The sequence below is a fragment of the Xiphias gladius genome, chromosome 19 (assembly GCF_016859285.1).
Source record: "Xiphias gladius isolate SHS-SW01 ecotype Sanya breed wild chromosome 19, ASM1685928v1, whole genome shotgun sequence".
In the NCBI taxonomy this organism is placed as follows: Eukaryota; Metazoa; Chordata; class Actinopteri; order Istiophoriformes; family Xiphiidae; genus Xiphias; species Xiphias gladius.
Genome location: NC_053418.1, coordinates 13,397,275 through 13,419,166, shown reverse-complemented (window position 1 = coordinate 13,419,166; position 21,892 = coordinate 13,397,275). Strand labels below are relative to the sequence as shown.

At 39.8% G+C, this 21,892-nt stretch overlaps 2 protein-coding genes across 7 annotated transcripts; both read left to right on the top strand.

The window, feature by feature from the left end:
• The first annotated feature begins 1,033 nt into the window (after window positions 1-1,033).
• LOC120804657 (kinesin-like protein KIF27) lies at window positions 1,034-12,758 on the top strand. Of its 3 annotated transcripts, none has more exons than XM_040154157.1 (15): window positions 1,034-1,567; window positions 2,500-2,700; window positions 3,594-4,582; window positions 5,325-5,468; window positions 6,464-6,640; window positions 6,835-7,031; window positions 7,440-7,561; window positions 7,731-7,859; window positions 8,346-8,473; window positions 9,001-9,063; window positions 9,282-9,452; window positions 9,558-9,749; window positions 9,859-10,086; window positions 10,734-10,932; window positions 11,058-12,758. In XM_040154157.1, exons 1-15 carry the CDS (start codon window positions 1,270-1,272, stop codon window positions 11,687-11,689), a joined length of 3,870 nt encoding a protein of 1,289 aa, XP_040010091.1. In that variant the 5' UTR covers window positions 1,034-1,269; the 3' UTR covers window positions 11,690-12,758. The 3 variants fall into 3 exon arrangements, with proteins under 3 accessions (XP_040010091.1, XP_040010090.1, XP_040010093.1); XM_040154156.1 differs by having other exon boundaries at window positions 8,346-8,560; XM_040154159.1 differs by lacking the exon at window positions 1,034-1,567 and adding an exon at window positions 1,831-1,926 and having other exon boundaries at window positions 8,346-8,560.
• Window positions 12,759-13,594: 836 nt separating this feature from the next.
• On the top strand, window positions 13,595-21,299 carry gkap1 (G kinase anchoring protein 1). 4 transcript variants are annotated; one of them, XM_040156428.1, is made up of 13 exons: window positions 13,595-13,720; window positions 14,150-14,415; window positions 16,245-16,403; window positions 16,765-16,842; window positions 17,839-17,977; window positions 18,177-18,205; window positions 18,349-18,510; window positions 18,734-18,820; window positions 19,743-19,806; window positions 19,944-20,014; window positions 20,111-20,188; window positions 20,832-20,894; window positions 20,990-21,299. In XM_040156428.1, exons 2-12 carry the CDS (start codon window positions 14,167-14,169, stop codon window positions 20,871-20,873), a joined length of 1,158 nt encoding a protein of 385 aa, XP_040012362.1. In that variant the 5' UTR covers window positions 13,595-13,720; window positions 14,150-14,166; the 3' UTR covers window positions 20,874-20,894; window positions 20,990-21,299. The 4 variants fall into 4 exon arrangements, with proteins under 4 accessions (XP_040012362.1, XP_040012363.1, XP_040012360.1 ...); XM_040156429.1 differs by having other exon boundaries at window positions 17,842-17,977; window positions 20,832-21,003; XM_040156426.1 differs by having other exon boundaries at window positions 20,832-21,003.
• The last annotated feature ends 593 nt before the right edge of the window (window positions 21,300-21,892 follow it).

Genomic DNA, 21,892 nt, shown 5'->3' with positions numbered 1-21,892 from the left:
CAATATCAAATAAATATGTTAATTTAAAATACATAATCATCAACTAAAACATATAAAGACACAACAAATTGTGAAATAATTAAACTATTAAAACTTTGATCATTAATATGAAATGTAATTTCATTATCATTTTCATGTTAACACAGTTTTATTGGAGTTCATTTTTACTTGATTAAAGAAATTTTGTTTCATGCCAGTAATAAAAGCCAGAGCCTTAAGAGAAATACAAATAAAAGATACGCGCTCAATAAAAACTAAAAAAAAAAAATCAATAAATTCATTAAAACAATACACTATTTGTCCGTACCATATTTAGAAGGTCTATAATTGCAGTGCCATTCTGAAGTATGCACTACTTTTTTTGAATTTGGAATTTTCCCATCAATAAAATCAGTAGTACAAAGAAAATAAAATCCTCGTTCCATTGCCTTTAAAACAAATAAAAATTTCATTCTTCTTACAAAATAAACTTCCATCCAGAATATTTTAGTCTAACTACTGTGGCAAAACAGATGGCGAATCGTTTAATCATCTAATCCAGAGAAATGATAGGAATATTCATTATCAAGTCTAGATGTCTCCACTTTGTTTTACTGGATATATCCATTGCAAAATTTTAAAGGAATCACTTTCAACTTTATCACTAACACAAAATATATCACCACATAACCATATTTTATTCCAAGTCAGTTCTCCATAAAAGGAAAGCCAAAACAAATATTCCCTAGGGGCAGAGTTACATCTGGTATGATATTTCTGATGTATTTATTTGAGCATTTATTCTTCACAGTATTAATTTCTCCAAGGAATCTACTTTTTTTTTTTTCTCAAACGAATAGTCAACTGTCAGAAAAAAAAAAAAAGACAAGACGAAGCAGCAGATTCAGAAGATGGCGCTGTTGCCTTCACGTACCACTTGGTCCGCCCTCCATGAAGACTCTTGAACGCTTTCCTGCTTTCCTCGACTGCCGCGGCACCGCGGCGGCGGTTTCCCGGGCAACCGAGGAGCCACAACAAATGGGATCGTGGACAAAGTTTCATCATCAACAACAACAACAACAAACAAAATGACGATGACGGTAGTTAAAAACGCAGGGCTAACATCAGGCGGTTTGTTCTGGTAGAATGTGGATCGCTGACTCGTTTATTCTCAGCAGGTTGAAGTTAGAGGTTTCACCACAGCTCAGCTGTGAGGTGCTGGGATGAAGTGAAACTCTCATTAAAAGGTACTTCAGACTTACTCGTTCTCGGTAACTTAATCTCACCGTCATGAGCGAGGTGTTTGTCCGGGTGGCGGTCCGTATCCGGCCCCTGCTTCCCAAAGAGGTCCTCCACAACCACCAGGTCTGTGTGCGGATGGTGCCGGGCTCCGCAACGGTGATGCTCGGCTCGGAGCGACTCTTCTCCTTCGACCACGCATTCGGACCGACAGCCAGCCAGGATGAGGTGTACGAGTCCTGCGTGCAGCCGCTGGTGGAGTCCCTGGTCGACGGCTACAATGCCACCGTCTTCTGTTACGGACAAACAGGGTCAGGGAAGTCATACGCACTCGGAGGCGGGAGCCTGGGTAAATTGAACGGAGCGCAGGTGGCAGGTTTCATCCCCCAAATTATGTTAGAATGGTCCAGAGGGGGGATTTAGGGGAGAGGACTGGGAAAATGGCAGCTGGGAATTGCATATTTCTTTTCTTTGTTTTTAAATTGGTTAATCCATCCATCTATTCATCCATCGACTTTTTTGCTGCTTATCCAGGTCATGTTTAATCATGATTTAATTATATTAGAGCTGAAACAATTAGTTGATTAATCAATTAGTGATTGACAGAAAAATAATCAAATTTTGGCAACTGTTTTGATAGTTGTTTGATCAGTTCAAGCAGAACCAGTTAAAAAATGCCAAACATTTTCTGATTCCAGCTTCTCAAATGTAAGGATTTGATGCTTTTATTCAGTAAATTGAATATCTTTGGGTTTTGAGCTGTTGGTCGGACAAAACAATACATCTGAAAAGGTGACCTTTGGATCTCTGAGGGGCATTTTTTTCACAGTGTTTTGATGTTTCGCAGACTAAACAATCAATTAATCAAAAAAATTATCAGCAAATTAATTGATAATGAAAATAATCATTAATTGTAGCCCTAAATTAGGACAAAGTAGGAATACAGCAGGAAGTAATGACAAAAATGTGAAATAAATGTAAATAAATTGGTCTATAATTGCAGGCCTTATCATCCATGGTCTTTTATTGATTTCTTTAATACTTTGGGTAGTCCGATCTTAAAATAGGTATTAAATTGCATTCTATGAGGTATTAAAAATGTCTTAAAATCCTAAATTCAAAGCAAGATTTTCTGACCAGCAAGTTGCTATTGACCCATTGTTATACTTCACAGATGTACTAGAGATTTTACCCAAATGGTCTCTTCTAATATTTCACTCTCTGGTCTTTGCAACATGTACTTTATTACCAAGTGTCTCTTCCTTCCAAAACCTCTCTCAGATGAAGAGGGAGGAATTATTGACCGTGTAGCCCAGGATGTGTTCTTGATGTTGGGGGAGAAGAGGAAGAATGGTGGGGGTGTGGAGGCCACAGTGCGGGTCTCCTATCTGGAGCTGTACAGGGAGGAGCTGCGAGACCTGCTGGAACTGCACAGCACTCACAAAGAGCTTCATATCAGAGAAGATGAGAAGGGAAATACGGGTAATGAAAAAGTCTTTTTGCCTGTCAGATAAATGTGACAAAAAATGAATTTATTTTTACATGTTTCACATAGATTTCATGTGAAGGAATGAGGTCGTATGATTTTCTGAAAAGAGGACATAGGAGATATACTTTCAGGCATCGGAAAATGCCAAGTTTGCCATTAGTTTTGACTCATTTAACTTTTTAAATTATGATATCATAACCCTCTGTGTGTTACCTGTGTGGATTTTGTCCTAATATCCACTCTCCAGCTATTTGTTTACACCAATCCTATTTAAGAACATGCCATTAGTTGCATCACATGCCACTGCTACTCCTTTCTTTGTTAGTGATGTACTGAGAGTTTTAAAAGTGTCCTCCAGCGAATCAGTATTGCATTTCCATAAAGTTGGTTGTACATGCCATAGACAGATTTAAAAATTAATTCATACATCAGAGGCCAGCATAGTTTATAGTCCCAAGTATTAAGTTCCATACACACTGGATCCTACGTTTCCCATTGTGCACCTCGGTAGCGTCTCTTTTTTAGACCCTCCTCACATTGTTATGGCCTATGTCTTTCAAACTCTATACCCCCAGTTTGTAAAATACACTTTCTCCTCTAGATTTTTAGTCCCTAAGTCCAAGAGATAACCCTAGTGACATCAGTAGAGCTGCAGAAGACATTACATGTGATCAGTCAAAATCACAGGTTGTGTAGTACTTCCCATGAATAGTAAACAAATTGTAATTTGTAAAAGCATTCATTTAATGAATGAGAGACATTATTTTAGGGAGGATGAGGAAGTCATAGTAATACAACAAGATTAGACAGTGCATCATACATTAGGGAAAATAATATTTCAATTCAATGTGAAAGGATCGCTGTATGGTTCTGTGTGTGTTTTCAGTGGTGGTGGGAGCAAAAGAGATTGTTGTCACCTCAGCAGAGGAGCTACTCAGCGTTCTAGAGACGGGTAATGCGCTGCGCCACACCGGCACCACAGGGATGAATGAGCATTCCAGTCGCTCTCACGCCATCCTCACCCTCCAGCTCATCCAATGTTGCCACAACAACAACTCCTCCTTAAAGTCTGTCCACTCCTCCAAACTCTGTCTAGTCGACCTAGCAGGCTCGGAGCGTGCTGGAAAAACTGGCAACAACGGGACACGGCTTAAAGAGTCTGTTCATATCAACACAGGCCTGCTTGCACTGGGCAATGTTATCCGTGCCCTTTCTGACCCTGCTCGAAGTCGCAGCGCACACATACCGTACCGTGATGCCAAGATCACCCGTCTCCTCCGTGATTCGCTGGGAGGCACCGCCCATACACTGATGGTGGCATGTGTAAGCCCCTCTCACCACAGTGTAGCTGAGACTCTGAGTGTCCTGCAGTTTGCATCCAAGGCCCGTCACATTCGCAACCGTCCTGGAGCAATATCTACTCATACAGAGGTTAAATCATGTCCTACATCCTGGGACCCCGGCGAGGCTCGACTAGGGGAGCTTGAGTATGAAGTACAGACTCTGAGAGAGCTATTGAAAGAGAAGGAGAGAGAGATGGAGATGCAAAGGGAAAAGACAGGTGAAAGAGCTGGAGAAGGGGAGAGCTTCAAAGAGTCCAGTCAGATGAGGATATCTGAGCCAGATCAGAAGATGAACCAAGAGGAATCATCACAGTACCTCCTCCTAGCACAGGAAGCTGCAGCTCTCCTTGCAGATATCTCTGGCCCCTCTCCAAGTGATTCTTTCAGGCAGCAACTGCAGGATTGGCAGGAGAGATTGATAGCTGTCAGTAACACACATCAAATCGGTGATAAGGCCTGTTCAGAGAGGGATGGAGACCAGCCCGCTCTTGTTACAATATTAAAGCTCAGAAAAGAGCTCCACAAATGCCAGGTAATGCTAAAAAGCACCAAAAAAAAAACCCATCAGATTGCCATTAAAGATAACAAATGTTTTTTTTATCAAAAAAATGATGGGACATTCAGAAAAAATGTACAGGGAATGGATTTAATGGATTTTTCTTTTGTTCAGAGTAGATCTATTAGGGATCATATAACACTTAGGGCTCTATTTTAATAGCACAATGACAATGTCCATCACAACTCAAAGTTCTAGCTGATATGCCTCAAATAATAAAGGGATATAAATTAACTTATTGTTTCCTTTATATATATTATTCATATACCCTACTCTACCCAAGTCATTATATTCAAAACAGTCTTAATTGATTAAAACAGACCGGGTGCAGACTTCTAATTGACTGTCATCAACCCGTCCTTTCACTAATTTCATACCTTTTAAAGAGCAGTGCCAGTCACAGTGCTGTAAAACGGAAATCCTTTAGATCACCAAATGGAGAGAAGAGTCTAGCCTTCTTCAAGTATTGTTGTGACTAGTATTTTTGTCCAGAAGGTGCAAAGCGCAGGGGTAACTAATAACATTAGTAATGTCTGCATCCCATTTAGATGTGTCAGCCTCATCGGGGCCCTGGTACTGTTTATGCTGGGTTCCACCTAAATGGAATCAAGCCATTGTTAATGTTATAGCTGTGTGACATCCTATTATAAAATATCCATCAATCAAAGTAAATAAAAAGACATTGCAAAAAAGTCCAATTTTTCTCCTTTACCCTTAGGAAGCTCTCGACATAGAGGAGCAGCTGTTGGAACAGAAAGATGCAGAACTGAGACAGGTACAAAAAGATGTTGAGAAACTTCTTCAAGAGAGAAAAACCCACCTCCAAGCATTAGAGGAAGAAAAAGAACGTAATCGTATACAGGTGAGGAGAAGAACAGTTTTGAATGCAGCGCTGTATTACAGTAGAAAAGGATAGTGCATTGAGCGTTGTAGGTTATCTGAAAATAAAACTTCAAAACTGACAGAGACTTTAATGACAACTCCGCTGGTTATTCATTTTTTTAGATGGACTGCAACAGCGGGTCCAACCCTATAAACGCGAATATCTGTGACTGACTGATGGACTGAATGCTGAGGTTACACCATTAGTCGGCCAGCTGAGTGTTGGAGTTTCCCCATTGGTCGTTGCTCTTTCAAAATGAATTGGCACAAACAGTTTCTATTGCATCATCGAGGGGGGCATTTAAAGGCAGTGTTGCCAATTTAGCCCCTTTGTCACTAGATTTACCGACTTTTCACACCCTTTTAGCAACTTTTCTTCATAAAAGCACCTGCCGATAAATCTAGCGATTTTCTGGACAAGTCTTAGCTACTTTCTGTAGAAGCGAGTCGCCTGTATTAATTCGCTAGTGAAGGTCGGGGTTCCCCTCCGCAGGCACAGCTCTCTATGCATCTCATTCTATTGAACACATGTCGCTGCATAGACATGAATGAGCTTCTAACTTTCTTCATTTACAAGTAAATATAGCCAAAAATCACAGCATAGCCATTGTGTTTTACTTATGTGTATGGTGAATCTGTCAGATGACGTCGTGGTCATTAAATCAGGATTCTAGCAGTGTAGAGCAGGAGCTTGGAAATGGCTTGGAAGTGACTGCTGGTTAACATGTAGTCTTAATGGGCAGTGTCTCAGTCACTATTTCATACCTGTTCCGTTGTCTGACAAAAGAAACAGAAAAACATGAAGATGAAAACAGCTTTATTGGGACTTTGGCTGTATTAAATTACTGTATATGTGAGCACAGACAATAGGAGAGAAGCAAACAGGTGAAGGGCGATCCAGCCATATTCTTGGTTTTGACATAGTCTTTGTTTAAACGCATGCCTTTGTCAACATTTGTGTGTGGATGTTTTCAGATTGAACAACTGGTGGACAAACAGATTCTGATTGATCGTCTTCGCAGCGACCTCGTGACCTTTCAGGGTGCAACCACAGGGGCAGCAGAGGAATTAGTGCCCTCTGGGACCTCAAGCAAGAGGCCCCATAGTGTCCCTCTGATCAGACACAGCTGTGGACAGGGGCCTCGCAGGGAGGTAGGTAGCTGCACTGTTTTGTTCTGGGCGTGTAATTGTTTGTGTGTATCTAGTGTACCAGATACACTATACTTTGCTTGTGATTTTGATTGTCTTAAGTACCAAACAGTGTTGCTGCATATATTTATGTGTGTCCACACACTCTGTTGTTCATGGCTGTGCATATTTACGTCCGGATGCATGTGTGTTTGTAGATTCACTCCAGTCCCCCAGCCTATTCACTGGAGAGAGTGTTGGCAGCCTTTAAGATGCGCGGTCATCTCCTTCTGGCTGAGCTTGAGGAAAAGGATGAGGTGTACTGTCCATTCATAAAACAACAAGCAGATAGCAAAGACAGGGGTCAAGAGAAGGAAGAGGAGGATGACGATTGTGTGAGCAAAATGGCATTTAGGTGAGAGTCTGTATAATACTAGCCTACTGGTTCTGTCTTTGTCAAGCCACCAGTGATTCATTCCAACAAATACAATTTTATTAAATGACTGTGATTCACAAAGTTTTTTTTGTTAATATGCTGTAACAAAACAATGTTTCACACAAAAGCAGAGTCACTCAATTATTAATTAATATTAATGAAATGTAAACTTTTTTTTCACTTTTATCGAGATGCTTTGCTTTAGGTGTTGTAACATTGATTCCTCACCTGGTCCCGCTTTGTATAGCAGAGACCATCCATGCACCAACATGGGAAGACAGGCACCGTAGGGAGTGTGTCAGTGACAGTCCAGTGACACACTACAATTTTAGTGTCAAGGTTAATCTGAAATTATCTGATTAAACAAATATTGTGACATTACTCCAGGCGTTCTTTAAACCGAACATGGACCAGCCGGCAGAAGAAATCAGCTCTGAAAGAGAAAAACACTGGACTAGACCAAACATCTAATAGGAATCCATTACTACAACAGCCCCAGCGAGCAACAGGTGTACTTTACATGTATTTGACTTTATTTCACAATCTTTTGTTTCCTTTTCCTTTTATTTTGAGGGGCATACTTTCCTGTTTCAGTTCTCTTCTGTGATATTCCAAGGAGTTGTTTTATTTCCAAGAAGTTGTTTCCTTTTTATATCGTCAGTTACAATTTCTTCACAGGGACCAAGGAAAACCACACCAAACATATGAGGAAGGCCAGACCAAGAGCGAGTGTTACACAGAGGATCCAAGATCTGTCAGTCAAAATGCACATGGAAGAGGAGCTCATCAAAGAGCTTGACAAAACTGGTGTGTTATACAGTTAAATTCTGTGTATTCCTGTTTTCCTGTGTCTGTTGGTTTGTAGTTCTATCAACATGATACTAAGTCCATCCGTCTGTCCGTCTGTTGGACCATCTGTTGGACAAACATTTAGAGGTGATGGGAATTTTTTGTTGTCAACAACATGTGTGGAGCCAAGACATGCACAATATGGAAATAATAGCACTGTTAAAGCTAGATGTCTAAATCCTCTGAACCAATGCCTCAATGAAGGAACAAAAAAAAAGAAAATAAGGTTTGAAGTCTCCTGTTTTGATCAGAATCCTGTACTGGTTACCCATGGGTAGGCTAATTCTTATTTACTTATTTATTTATTTTTTTGTACTGAAGCTCACTGCAACAACTGCACGACACCAGTAAATCATAATAGTTTCAAACCTCTGCCTGTATTTATATGCATTATCTCAAATTTTGCAATACTTGCATCTATAAATGTGTGTTTTTGTCTAACAGACGAGGAGATCCAACCAGTGGACAAACATGGCAGGCCCAGTGGAGATGGCAGAGAAGCTGGCAGGTTGACGAGACTTTCGATGCAGAGCCAGCAGGTCCGAGCAGAGATGTATTGCAGCCTTCAACACGTAAGACTGCAGAGAGCACAGCTTCAGACCAACCTCAGGCCGCAGAGACAGACCACTGACAGCAAAAAAGAACTTGGCAAAAGTGGGGTTAGTTGTACAGATTTTAAAAAAGGAACCGAGTAACGTCAAACAATTAGATGGTCTAGATGGTGCAATAGGAAAAGTCTTGCTTTTTTGTTTGTTTTTTTAATGGACCAAAATAAACTAATTCCAGAGGGAAAAAAATGGTTAACATAGTTGTATTCATGATCACTAAAATATCTATCACATATTTAATTCTATCTGATATCCCACAGCCAGTTCGGCTAGTACATTTTCTGGAGAAGTAATAGTGTATCCACACTGTGGAGAAAAAATTCTTTATAACTTTTGTTGATGACTCTACTCAGGTGCTTTTTTTGTCCAAAATTGATATTTAACTTTGGTTTAACCTCACATATACAAGTCCACAAAAATGTAACAGCTATGGGTAAATTATTAATGGCCCTTGAGTAAAGAGTGAACATGATTTGTGTTTTTGTTTATAGGAGCAAAGAGAAGGAGATCTGACTGTGTGCAAAAGAAATCACCAAGAAGAGTCAAAGGAAAAGGTAAACCACTGTTAAATATAGAAGCAGTTTAAATTCTTAAAATGTTTGTTTTGCTTTTTTCTCCCTCCAAAAAAGCCATGTTGACCGTGTTTGCTTTGTGTGCAACCTGTCCTTCACGTTACAATTTCTACCTCTATGTCTTCTTAATTTCTCCTCCCTCTCTTTGCCCCTTTTTTCTCCTCCTCACACCCCTTCACTCCTCCTTGTCCTCACTGTAGCTGCCTGACAGCAGTTGGCTGGAGCAGGAGGAGGAGCAGGTGCTTCAGAAGAGAGCAGAGCTGCAGGAGCTGGAGGAGGAGCTGAGGGGGAGAGAGGAGGTTGTCCTGCGTAGAGAAGCCTGTCTGCAACAGAAAAACAAACTGGAGACCAAGATGCTACACTCCAGTCAGGTCAGCCTATATATATGTTTTTATTTTGATTTAGCTAATACTGATACATGTCCGTTCTTTCATATGTGTTATCAAAGCTTGAAGTTTTTATCACTAACTTTTCAGGCTTTGAGTCAGGACCTGCTGCGTGTGTCAATGCGGTTGGAGTCTGTGGAGGAGCACCTGCAGAGCAGTAGCAATGCAAGGCGGACTGGAGGGGTCACCACAGAGGAACTGGAGAAGGAGAGAGACATGCTTAAAAAGAGGAGAGACGCTCTGGATTCACAGCTGAAGGAAAACAGAGTGCTTACTGTGGAGGTCACAAAGAACGAAACCATATGTGTTCTGTTACAATAAAACTGACACCTGGTATGATTTATGGATTTCACGGGTTTTGGTAAACTAAAACTAAACTGTCCTCATGTAGGAGGGGCATTCCCTGCTCCGGCTGGAGGAAGCTATTGAAGCTCTGGATGCGGCTCTGGAGTTTAAAAACCGCTTCATCGAGGACAAACAGATGAAGTTGTTAATCGCAGACTCACCTTCATATCAGTCGCAAAGCACTGAACCCGCCCAGCTCTGTGATGTCATCGGGAAGCTGAAGGCGCTCTCACCACCCGAGGCTTCTGAGCTGCTCATCAGATATTTCAACAAGGTAAGATAAAATGCACACAAGCATATGGATATATGGAACATTTAGCTCTACATACAAAGCCAACATTCTCCCTTTACTCTGTTTTCACTTTCTTTTCCTGTTATTTCCTATTTACAATTAAATTCCATGTGTATCTGGTGTCTGCACTTTGTTAAAAACATGTCTTTTAATTAAAAAAAAAAAAGGATCCTACCATGGTCACACAGCAGCTGAATGTTGACTTCTTCTTCTTCTGTTCCGGCTGGAGTTTTTTGTTTTTTCCTTTTCTCTTCCTCTTTGAGTCAAAGATGAGTCAGAAATGTAGCAGAACTATTTTTGTAATGCTAATTAAATTATACCCCCGCCCTCTCTCTTCTTCCCTAATGCTCCCCTCTCTGCCCTTCATCTTTCCATCTGATGCATCTAAATACCATTATAAACTATATCAGCTTCTCTCCAGGATGTACGTTTGCACCACGTTATTGTTATCATGTTATTACAACATGATAAGCCCCCCCCACCCGTTTTGCTCTTTTTTTTTTCTCTACAGCTGTCAGAGTAAACAAAAGTACAAGACTAAGCTGATGTCTTCGTAATTATATTGTGTTATACTATGTGTGTCTCTGCACTATTCTCGGGCTCCTTCCCACCTTTATTATCCTCTCCAGGTTGTCTGTCTTCGTGAGGCGGAGCGCCATTTGCGTTTGCGCTGTGAAGAGCTGGAGCTTCATGCTGGAGAGCAAGAGGTGGTGCTGAGGGAGATGGAAGCCACCATGCAGCGCCTGGCCCTAGATGCAGACCGCAGGCTCACCCAGCAGCACCAAGATCACCAGAACAAAATCCAGCTACTGCTGCAGAAATGTCAAGGTGAGGAAATTAGGTCGGTCTAACATGACTTTTTTTCTCTTTCCCTCTCCATAATATCTGTACAAAAATTGTTTCATGAATATTGGTGTTTCATTTACTTATGGTCTCCGTACGTGTGTGTTTAGAGGGTGGATCAGAAAAGCCACAGCAGGCTACCCAGGACAGACTGCAACATCTGGAGAAAGAACTGTTTTTCTACAAAAGCTCCACGCGGCAGCTCAAAAAGAAACTCAAAGAGCTTTGTGGTGCCCTGCACCCTGACGATCAACCCTCACACAAATTGGAGCCCAGTCATAAACACAATATACAGATACACACAAGCACAAACAAATCTCAGATGCACACTGAAGAGGTACTAACAAGGACACGCATTGCAACAACATACACAAAGATACATGCTGAGCAAGAAGACCAAAAGACACAGAAAGATTCTCATGTGAAGAGACACGCACACCAAACCCCCTGTCCCTCGTTATCTTCTGACTGTCAAGCACACAGTAAGACCAAAATGCCTGAATACAGCCAGATAAGCACACACACACAGTCCCAGGGTAGGAATGAAAGAGGGCCTGGGGACTGTGGTGAAACTTTAGAGATGACATCAGTCCGTTTGTGTCGCAGAGAGCTGAGACAGATATCTCCACCTGATCTGCAGATATCTAGTTCTGCCACAAGGAGGCGACAGTCTGCTGTTGATACCAGTGCAGAGTCAATACTAGAGGACTCCATAGAAGTGCCCAGAAACACTGACAGATGATGTTGCATCAATTGCAGATCTACTCAGTGGCTTTACGCAGATCATAGCACCTACGAGTCCCTTGACAGCAGTAATGTGTACAGTACATTCCAGTTGGGTGGTAGTAAGTAAAGGAAAATATGTCCCATGAATAACCAATGATAAAACTCACTGAATATGAATGAACCACTTTTCCTCTCATACTAAGTATCTTTAGAAAATGTTAATGCAATGGTTGTGGGAAAATACTTTCTTTAAGGACTTTGTGGGGCTTTGAGGTCAGTGAGAAGTGCCCAAAAGACAAAATCTTGTCTTTGTAGTGAACCTGTTCAGTCTCTTACCATTGCACTGTCTTCCTTGGTAGTCACATATTTCTCAGACCCTGCCCATGCGATGCTGAACGATCAGTGAGAGAAGAAACAGTATTGTCGTGACAACAGAATGAATCTGATAAATGGCATGATTACTGAGAATTTCCAATAATTTTGCAGTGTTTTTACACTAAAAATAGAGTGAAATGTCCCCTTTTGCGATTATAGTTTTTCATCTCAGCTCTTGCCACACCAAAATACAATACTGCACATTCCATGTTTTGTCCCCCTGAATTTGGGAATTGCATGTTTCAAGCTCTTGTCCTAAACAAAGACATAAAACAAGTTCTAAAAACTATCTTCATAATGTCATAAGTCCATCTGACATAAATACTCTTTATACATAACCTACTACCTTTTGATATTATTTCGGTAGTCGTATACAGTAAGCTCACCTTACAAGTATCACCAACTGCATCCACTAAACTGATTTTACAAACACTGTTAATTAAAAAGATAAAATAGGTTAGAGGAAACACGTTCATCAACCTGTTGTTAAAGGTAATCTTGTAGAGCCTCTTGAAGAGAATTGCTTTGTTTTACACCTATAATTTCCAGCACTGTATAGCACTTCAAATGGCCAGTAGATACAGTATGTTATCTGCACTACAGCAGTAATGTGTTTTTTTATGCACTTGATTTTGTTCATATCTTTGTGCACTATGTATTATTAGCCATACTGTGTGTGTAAATTATTTCTTATATGGGTGACACTTATTACAGTCAAATTTATTAAATTTACTAATATGCATATCTCATTGTTTTGCCTTTATTGTGGGGACTCATTTCATCCCTTCGCCCCCAACCCATGGACAGATTAACCCATGGAGCCATGGTTTTGGGGGTGAGTTTACTAAAAAAAATAGCTGTGTAGTCGGGCCCCAAGTCATGTTGCAGATGTCAGTATTCAGCCAAAGGGTGCTTTCCCCTCTACACATCTCAGACGGTTTCATTTAAATAATTGTTTGATTGTTAGCTGTAAAACAATCCAATATTTTACAAAAATCAAAGATTTGGGACAAATTTTTGTTGCCTAACTTTTTTTTGTACCACATTAATCATCTCATGACCCCTCAGATTTTTCCTGTGACCCTTTGGAGGGGCTCCAGTCACAGGGGCCTTTTCCTATGTAATGTGTATTTTTACTTTTGATACTTAAAGTACATTTTGCTAATAATACTTCTGAACTTTTTCTTAAGTAGGATTTTGAATGAAGGTAAATTACTTGCAATGGAGTATTTCTACATGGAAAAATTGATACTTTTACCCTAAGCAATGGGTCTTAATGCTTCTTCCACCACTGTAGGCCAGTTTTAATGACAGACATGACAACTGAGCAAACAATAGTCCTTAAACCCATCGATTCTTTCAGAAAACAGTACACACAGCTCACAATATACAATATACACAATACAGATCGGATAACCAACAACCCAAGAACATTATTAATTTTTTCTGTCTTAAAGCAGGCACTTAAAAGGAGAATTGGAGATCACCTATCGGAATCAGTGTTGTCAGTGTGGCGGGTTCTAGACTCTATAATTGGGCTTCTTTCTGTCAGTCAAATCTGGCAACACTAATCAGACTACCAGCCTTTATCCTTTTTGGCACCACCGGGCTGCTGTACTCAGACAATCGCTGGTAGCAAACCACCGTTAAGCGACAGTCCCCTCACGAACAGGTGAAAGTATTCTTTGGCAACTTTTCTTGTGAGTACTGCCTTTTCAGCACAAGTCAGTCAGTGTATTAAAAACACAAAATCAACGTGAACCCATGTTTGTGTTTTTCACTGTAATTCATCTCTACTTTTGTACTTGTTTTGAAGCTAACCAAACCGGCTAAGCCTTTTATAGTTAGCTAGGTTAACTTGCTGCTATGTAATGCTAGCTGCGTCGGTCACTAGACCGTTAGCAACGGTACACTTCAAAACACTTCACATTTAACAGCATTATGTCTGTTTTGATAAAACATACTAGCAATGCAATCTGTTACTTTAAATAAAGCCGTTGGCCAAGATATGGAGGTGTTTTTAATTTGAAAAGAGGTTGCTACGAGAAGCTAGCCGGCTTCAAGTTATCCTTGCTGACTTGTTCTCTATCTTTATCACCAGTTGGTTTCCTTTTCGTAATGGCATCTTCTGCAATGATCACCGTCCCCACCACCGCCTCCCGCTTCGCCCTGCTCCAGATAGACTCGGATTCGGACTCCGATACCTCCGAGCCGGGGAAGACTACAACCAAAAGCGGACGGGACTCCTCCGGGAAGCCCCGACAAGGAAAGGCAGGAACAGCCGGGGGCAAAGCGGCTCAGGGCAACGACAAGAAGAAAGACAAGAAAAAGAAGAAGAAGGAACAGCAGCAGAGTGAGGCAAATGAGGTGACTGACTGTTAGGGCAGGAGCATCGCATGAACCCCCGCTTCACAAAGCACACAGTTGTGTTATTACGCTGCATATTACAGGACGTCCCTTTTGTGACATGCATGAACAATGATGGTGCTCGTCTGCTGCCGTTTCAATCCACTTGAAATGAAACCGCATAGGGTGATGTCAGGCACACTCCGGCAAGCTTTGTTTTTTGGGGTTTTTTTTTCCCCTCAGCTGTTCAGTACAGGTGTTGGCATTAATTCAAATTGAGAATGTTACCAGGGAAACTGAGAATGTTACCGAGTTTTGTTGTTGTTGTTGTTGTTGTTGTTGTTGTTTTTGTCAGTCAGATAATCAAATGGGCCCTCACCAAGACAAGGGAATTTTATTTACACGGCACATTTCATAACAAGTAAACACAGTGTGCTTTATATTAAAATGTAGAGCTGGTGGTCAATTAATTGATCGATAGAAAAGTTATTGTGATAGTTGATTAATTGTGAAAGTCTTTTTTTTTTTTTAAAGCAAAAATGTCAACAGGGATTCTGCAGGTCTTGAACAGTCTTAAAAAGCAGTTAATTCAGTTACCCCACAAAGAGGCCTTAGAAAGTATTAATAAGTCTAAATTTTTCATTTATAAAAGTTTTTTCATATTTTCTGTTGCCTGTCGTAGGCGGTAATGTTAGTTTTAAAACGTTTCTGTATGTGATTGTGGGCTTTCAGGAGATGTTGAAAGCACTGTCACTACAGCTAAGTACTGTAGCTAGTGTTGTAGCTACTACTAATAGTTTGGTATAGTTAGTATCTCGTAATAGGCAAGTTGGGATTTGTGAAAAAAGTTAAATGAACAAAAAACAATGAATTGTTGGTTAATTGGTTAATCCATACAACCATTTTCTGCCCTTTTCCCGGTCCACTATGTTTAGTTTAATTAATTATATCATTAGGAATTGTTGTTATAAATTGTTGGGAAGTAATGAAAATTGTGAAATAATGATAATTCTAGGAGATATTGTCACTACTAGTTTTCCATCATACTTTCATATTTTGGCTAGTATGACCAAGAAACAGACATTAATGTGCAGTCCATGTGGTTTTTAAAAGGTCTTAAAGTCTAAAATTGAACTTGGTGAAACCTGCAGAAACTGTAGTCAAATATTCTCAAATTTCATCTTCTCTAATGTTAGGATTTGCTGCTTTTTCTTTGTTTTAATATCATTGTAATCTAAATATCTTTGAGTTTTGGACTGTTGGTCTGGAAAACAAGATATTTGAAGAGGTCATTCTGGAATCTGGGAAAATTTTGTAAAGGGAATTATTTCAGTACTTTTTGACCTCTTATTGATAAAATCATTCATTGATGAATTAAGAAAACAGAGTTGGACTGATCAACACTGAAATTTAGTGCAAGTTGCAGCCCAACTGAAACGCATGTGCGAAGACCCACTAGCCCATCCAGAGTCAGTGAGGAACCCAGTCACAGACTGGAAAAAAAGATTCGCTTTCAGTTTGCTTTTGAAAGTGGCCACAGTCGTGAAGATCTCAGGTCATCAGGTAGTTTGTTCCAGACAAGAAGACCAAAGTAACAAAAGGTGCCCTTCCTAGATCTAGATCCTATTCTGGATACAGTTAGTAAACCGAGACCTGATGTCCTGAGAGGTATGGCTCAATCGTCATTAGTGAATAGACGGACCTTAAAGACGCAAAACTGCTACTGTTCATACACACACATGCTGACGGCTTCTAAAGCTAACAACAGAACATGGTGATAGTTCATTATAGAACAATAATGTTCATATTAAGTCAGTGTTTGGATTAAGTCTTATCTCTCTTTCTATCAGTTACGTAACCTGGCCTTCAGGAAGATTCCTCAGAAGTCTTCTGCCCCGCCTCCCTCTGTGACACTGTCAGGAATAGCCAGCGAACTTCTCAGCCCTGCATCAGGGGACCACAATATACCTTCAGAGGGGTGGCAGCAGTGGAAGCAGAGGGATGAGCAGGTAGGAGAGAACAACCACTCCTATAACAAAAATTCGAGCTAGTGAGGATAACCATAGCACCACTGACATCTCCATTTGGAAGCAACTTTTCTTCCAGCTCTTTTGGCTAGAGCTGTTCAGACGTCAGCAATACAGGAGCGTGTGCAAGATTATGTGAGCCTTCTCCTGTTCTTTACTAAAAACCTGTTGGAGGGAGTAAGGTTGCACCAGGTGATGTTTGTTACACGGATCAGAAAAGAGCAAGTCATGAAATGTAGTATATTGTCTTTCCCAGATATAACTGCATTTCAAACACAGACCTTACTGCATATGTTTCCCAAGTTTGTGTTCTTGTTCACCTGTTTTCCTCCTCTCCCCTTAGATGACCACTGAACTATATGAGGCAGACTTGGAAAAAGCCTTGATTCTAAGTAAATTGGAGTATGAACAACAGAAACAGGTACATTGCCTACATATACACACACTAATATACCCCTTTTGAAAAGCATATTAATGGGAGGATATGGCTGTCAGAGTTAAAAGATTTGGAGAAATGTATCACTCTTACATAGCTCTTAATTTGGAGCACCATTCATGCCACTCTTGGCAGGTATGAAATGGCAGGGGTTCCTTGTAAAAGTGAAGTCATTATGAATTTGCTAAATCATCACTCCTATATTACACTTTCCCAATTGCACTTCTTGCTGTTTTTTCACTTTTACTGAAGTTGTACCGCTCTCTGACATGCACATCTATCTGTCATGCATTCAGATGTGCAAAGATTATTAAAGTTACAATAAAAGATGCTGCATTGCATCATCTTGTGCCTTCTTCATGCTGGCACTCTGAGCAGTTACGGAGGTGCCACTGGTCATTCAAAATAGAAAATGGCTGCATGACGCCAAGAAACCTTTTCAGCTCCCTCCTTATTTTCTGTTTCATTTGCTTTGGAATTAAAGAAAAGAGAAAACGACAACACTAAAAACAAACATTTTATTGTTTACAATATTAAACTGTGTATGTCTCTTTTTGCACGATGGAGTTTGTACGTTTTTAGGTATTACGACAGTTTTCTTTCTGGGGTCTACTCCAGTTCATTAGATTTGAAATGAAACAGTGATTGTGGTGTTAAAATGCTGAATTGATTTTGGGGGTTTTTCTGTTCACATCACATGAACCATAAAGAAATAATAATCCTTTTATACACAGACATCAAGGGAAGTCGTACACTGTTCACCCAAAGAACAGTAGGTGAACAGTAGAGCCCAAACGATGAAAACACATAATTTCAAATTGTATTATATACCATCGAATTTATTTCTAGTATGAAATGGAAGTTGAATTCAGTTTTAATTTAAAAGTCTTATTCAATGTACTTTTTAGTAAATAGTAATTATAAACTACCATCCTTTTAGTTATAACCTTAGCTTGAGTTGAATGATCTGCTTTCTTTCAGCAGCACAGCACAATCACAACCTCGCCAAAGTCACGAGGAGGAAAAGAGGGTGGAGGAAAGAAGGACAAAAAGAAGAATCAGCAGGCAAAAGACAAAAAGACAGTTTCACTGCAGGACTTCCAGGCTGAGGGCAGTGTAGGTGAGAGAAACTTGTTCATAATTTTCAAAAGCTATTAAACCAGGATCTTGTGTGCCCCAGTCTGGAGCCCAACAGGTTCCCACAACACAACCTATAATTCTACTCTCTTTAGGACTGAAAAAAAAACTATATTACATGTACTCTTCTCACAAAAATTTGTTTAAATAATAGTTACATCAATTTACTTGTCTCTTTGCAGAACATTCAAGTAAGAAACAAGAGAAAGAGGTGAGCAAGAACATGCACCGTATAAATGTACACTAACAATTCTAATCACCCATAAAGAATATGTACAAAGTTTTATTTGGGGCTGAATGCCATGTGTTGATGTGGCACACTACTGTTGAAACACTGACCACATTCCCATCCAGGACACCAGAGCAGCTAACCTGGCACTAGGACTCGGGCAAGAGGAGCGTTTTTTTAATAAACTGGAGGATGACGTCAGTCGGATTATCCAACGGGAGAAAAGACGTGAGCAGTACGCAAACAGCCAGGGACAAGAAGTCAGCACGTCCACAGAACATGAACCGGTGAGCGGAAAGACACAAACAAACATGTCCCACAAAATACTCCTCTAGCTGTCTGCGTTTATTAGGCCTCGGGTTTTAACGTGAACAAAGCTCTGTCCTTAAATCAGTGTGTGTGCAAATTTTCGAGTGTTGATTAAATGCAACGTCACCCAAGTGAAGTATGTTAGTGGGAAGTATAATTTTTGTCCTGACTTGGTCTTTGTTCCCCTTTTATTCCTGTTAGGATCCCCGGGCAGAGCAGCTCAAGTACGAGCTGGAGAAGAAAGACCAGGAAATCGCTAAGCTAAAGAAGACAGTCTCACAGTGGGAGGTCAGCAGTCCCAAGCAGCTACTCAGTCATTTAATAATTTCTCTGACAAATTATAATTTCACCCATTTTGCCAGTAGTGGAATAGGGACTCTTTTGTTAACTGCTTTATGTAGCTGTCGCCTGCAGCTCTTTATCTATCAGGCTTACTGGGGCTGCTTCATATTTTACCATTCCTTCCTTGAAATATTTTAAACTGACTGTAGACCAGTTTCTTTCAACAGCAAGTTACAGTGCAGTGTGCATACGACTATGCTCATATTTTTGAATAAAACGTCTGCTATTTTTCTTCTATTTTTTGAATTGTTGTATGCATTTGCTACTGTAAGCCAAAGTCATTTTTGATTGATAACAATGGCTTGAGCTATGTTTGAAAGTCACTCTGCTGAGGAAAAATAAGATTTCAGGTGATGATGATTTACTTCAGCTTATTTTTACAAGCACAGCTGTAGGAAGAGTACAGTACACCAGAACAATCACCGCAGTCCTCAAAGAAAAAAATCAGTACTTGGGACTATGGGAGTTTGTGAGGAGGGAAGAGATAAGGTGGCAACAAAGAATTCATCACGGTTTTTGCAGGGTAGACTGACTATGGACAGCTTACTGGAAATTTCTTCTTAACTATCTGAAGAGTAGCATTATTTGCTTTGAGACTTGAAATGTGGCTTAAAAGTTTTTAGTTTCATCACTCTTAAATCATGGAGGCTGCAGGCAGCTTGAATTCCTGTTGGTTACAATGGAGTCCAGTAGTGACCAGTTTCCAGAGTGAAAGAAAATGCATCAACATGTCTAAACAAACTTCTTAAGCCACACCCGTAGCCCCACCTCCTTCTCCTTGCCTTTCTGTTGTGGCAAAAGCCATAAACTCTTTAAAAACAACAAAAAAAAGTTGTGGTTTTTTTCTTCCTTCTTCTCAACTCTGCAGGTGAAATACAAAGAGGTGAAAGCAAGAAATGCCCAGCTGCTTAAGATGCTCCAACAGGGAGAGAGTGAGTTGAACATTGGCAAAATCACACTAGATAGCCCTCTTTCTTTTTCCTTCTTTCCTTTTCTTTCCTCTCCTTTTATAATGAAGAATGAATGTGATCTCTGATGTGTTATGATGCTTCTAATCTCTGTCCTTCAGTGAAAGATAAAGCAGAAATCCTTCTACAGGTAGAAGAGCTACTACATATCAAAGAAGAACTGTCATCACAGGTGTGTTTATAGTGAGATGAAGATTGTGAGTGAGGAATGTGAGTGCATCAGTTATTTTTACATTTGCGTGCATTTTAATGTTTTTTTTTTTTTTAGGTAACATTACTACACGCTGCCCTTGAACAAGAAAGATCTAAAGTCAAAGGTCTGCAGTCAGAACAGCCGAAACATCAGGTGAGAGTACAAATAATTGCGCACTCATATTTTTCTTGGTTACCTCTAAGTAGTGTGGGGGACTGTCACCGTAACAAGGACGAATTTGACTCCGATTCAAATGCTGCATCTGTATTAATTCGCTCTTGTCAGGAGTTGTTGCTTAGAGAGACGGGTGGGATTGCCTGTTTGTTAGCTTGTGTTCATGTGCATGTGTACATGGGTTGCTTGCGTGTTCCTCCTCTCCCTTTGTATGGACCAGAGAAACAGAAGCCAGTAGGACAGGTGTAAGTACTGTGATAAAAGAGAGTCGGAGTAGTCGTAAGCTTAGTCTCAGTTAAGTTCAGGAAATTTGAACTTTTTTCACTTTTTAAAAATACCACAGGAAAATTAAAAACATTGTCTTTAGTTTAATTCATGTGATTTTATTTATTTATTTATTTTTTGTGGCATACTCACACCAACAATCTGTTTGGATCATAAACCACATTGGGTTATGATGCATAATCCCAGAGACCTATTTCCGTGTTAATATTTTTTTCTCTTTGTATTTTAATTGACCTTTTAACTTGAATTAGGTCAATAAAAAACACACAGGCTTCAGTAAAATACTTTCTCATACTTATAAATAATTGAGTACTTTTTCTGCTTCTCTGGTTGGCAGGGAAACAAGAAAGGGAAAAAAGGCTCGGAGATGGATCTATGAAGGTGCCAAAAGGAAAAGATCGTAAGAGCAAAATTAAACAAACGAATGAACAAATGAAGACAAAACACTTCTGATCATAATCAGGGTTCTCTTTCCTTATTATTTTTTTTTTTTAGCTTGAACTCCATGTCAGAATTTACTGCATGCTCCCCTTAATTACATACACAGAGAATCACTCCAGGATGTGTTACACAACTGAACAAGAATTAAAGAAGCCTTTCAAAATGATCGAAGAAGTTTAAAGTTTGTGTTGAAATTGTGGCTTGGGACGCAGTGCTTCCCTCTGCAGGCACAAGAGTGCCATTGCATCTCTAGTACTGTTGAAGGCTGTGTGCCTGATCTTTTTGTGGGTTTTAATGCCAAAATGACAGATGTGAAATTTATGGTTTTGTTTTGTTTTTTTTCCTCACTGTTAAGTAAATAAAATACTTTTTCAGTGAACCGTATTCTCCCATTTCCTTTTTTTTGTTTATTGTCTTGAATGAGGATTTTAGAAAACCTGTGTCTAATTATGCAAAATGCAACTGTACAGGCCCAGGCTGTATTTCTGTATGGGTATAGTGCAGCCATCGACAACTTTCTGGAACCACAAACAATAATAAATATAAACGATGATGATGATGATAATGATGATGATGATGATGATGATATAGAGCACTTTTAGAAACCTAATTAATGAAGTGCTTCACACAAGGCAGCAAATTAAAATAAATGACAAAAACATTACAATTTATAATAAAAACAGATAAAACCAGGTGTAGTAATGTAAGATAAATATTAAAAAGAATTAAAAACAAAAAGACAATTCAAACAAAAATAAAAACCAGTAAAATGTTTTAAGAGGAGTTTTAAAAGATGAGACTGACTCTTAATACTCACCTCGTTAATACTGAGAACATTTCTGTGTTTTGCATTATGAAAAGCATCTTTCGGCCTACTAATAATTTAACAGTTGGCCTCCCACAATTAGTGTAGCATAACGTAACAAGAGCTTTGAGCTGAAACGCAGAGAGGACAGA

Excerpts from the sequence above, each read along its gene's own strand:
- gkap1 (XM_040156428.1), top strand. The coding sequence starts at position 14,167 with ATGGCATCTTCTGCAATGATCACCGTCCCCACCACCGCCTCCCGCTTC. Across the intron at positions 18,206-18,348 it reads GTAAGAAACAAGAGAAAGAG|GACACCAGAGCAGCTAACCT; the intron begins GTGAGCAAGAAC and ends ATTCCCATCCAG. Across the intron at positions 18,821-19,742 it reads AGACAGTCTCACAGTGGGAG|GTGAAATACAAAGAGGTGAA; the intron begins GTCAGCAGTCCC and ends TCAACTCTGCAG.
- LOC120804657 (XM_040154156.1), top strand. The coding sequence starts at position 1,270 with ATGAGCGAGGTGTTTGTCCGGGTGGCGGTCCGTATCCGGCCCCTGCTT. Across the intron at positions 4,583-5,324 it reads AAGAGCTCCACAAATGCCAG|GAAGCTCTCGACATAGAGGA; the intron begins GTAATGCTAAAA and ends CTTTACCCTTAG. Across the intron at positions 8,561-9,000 it reads AAGAACTTGGCAAAAGTGGG|GAGCAAAGAGAAGGAGATCT; the intron begins GTTAGTTGTACA and ends TTTTGTTTATAG.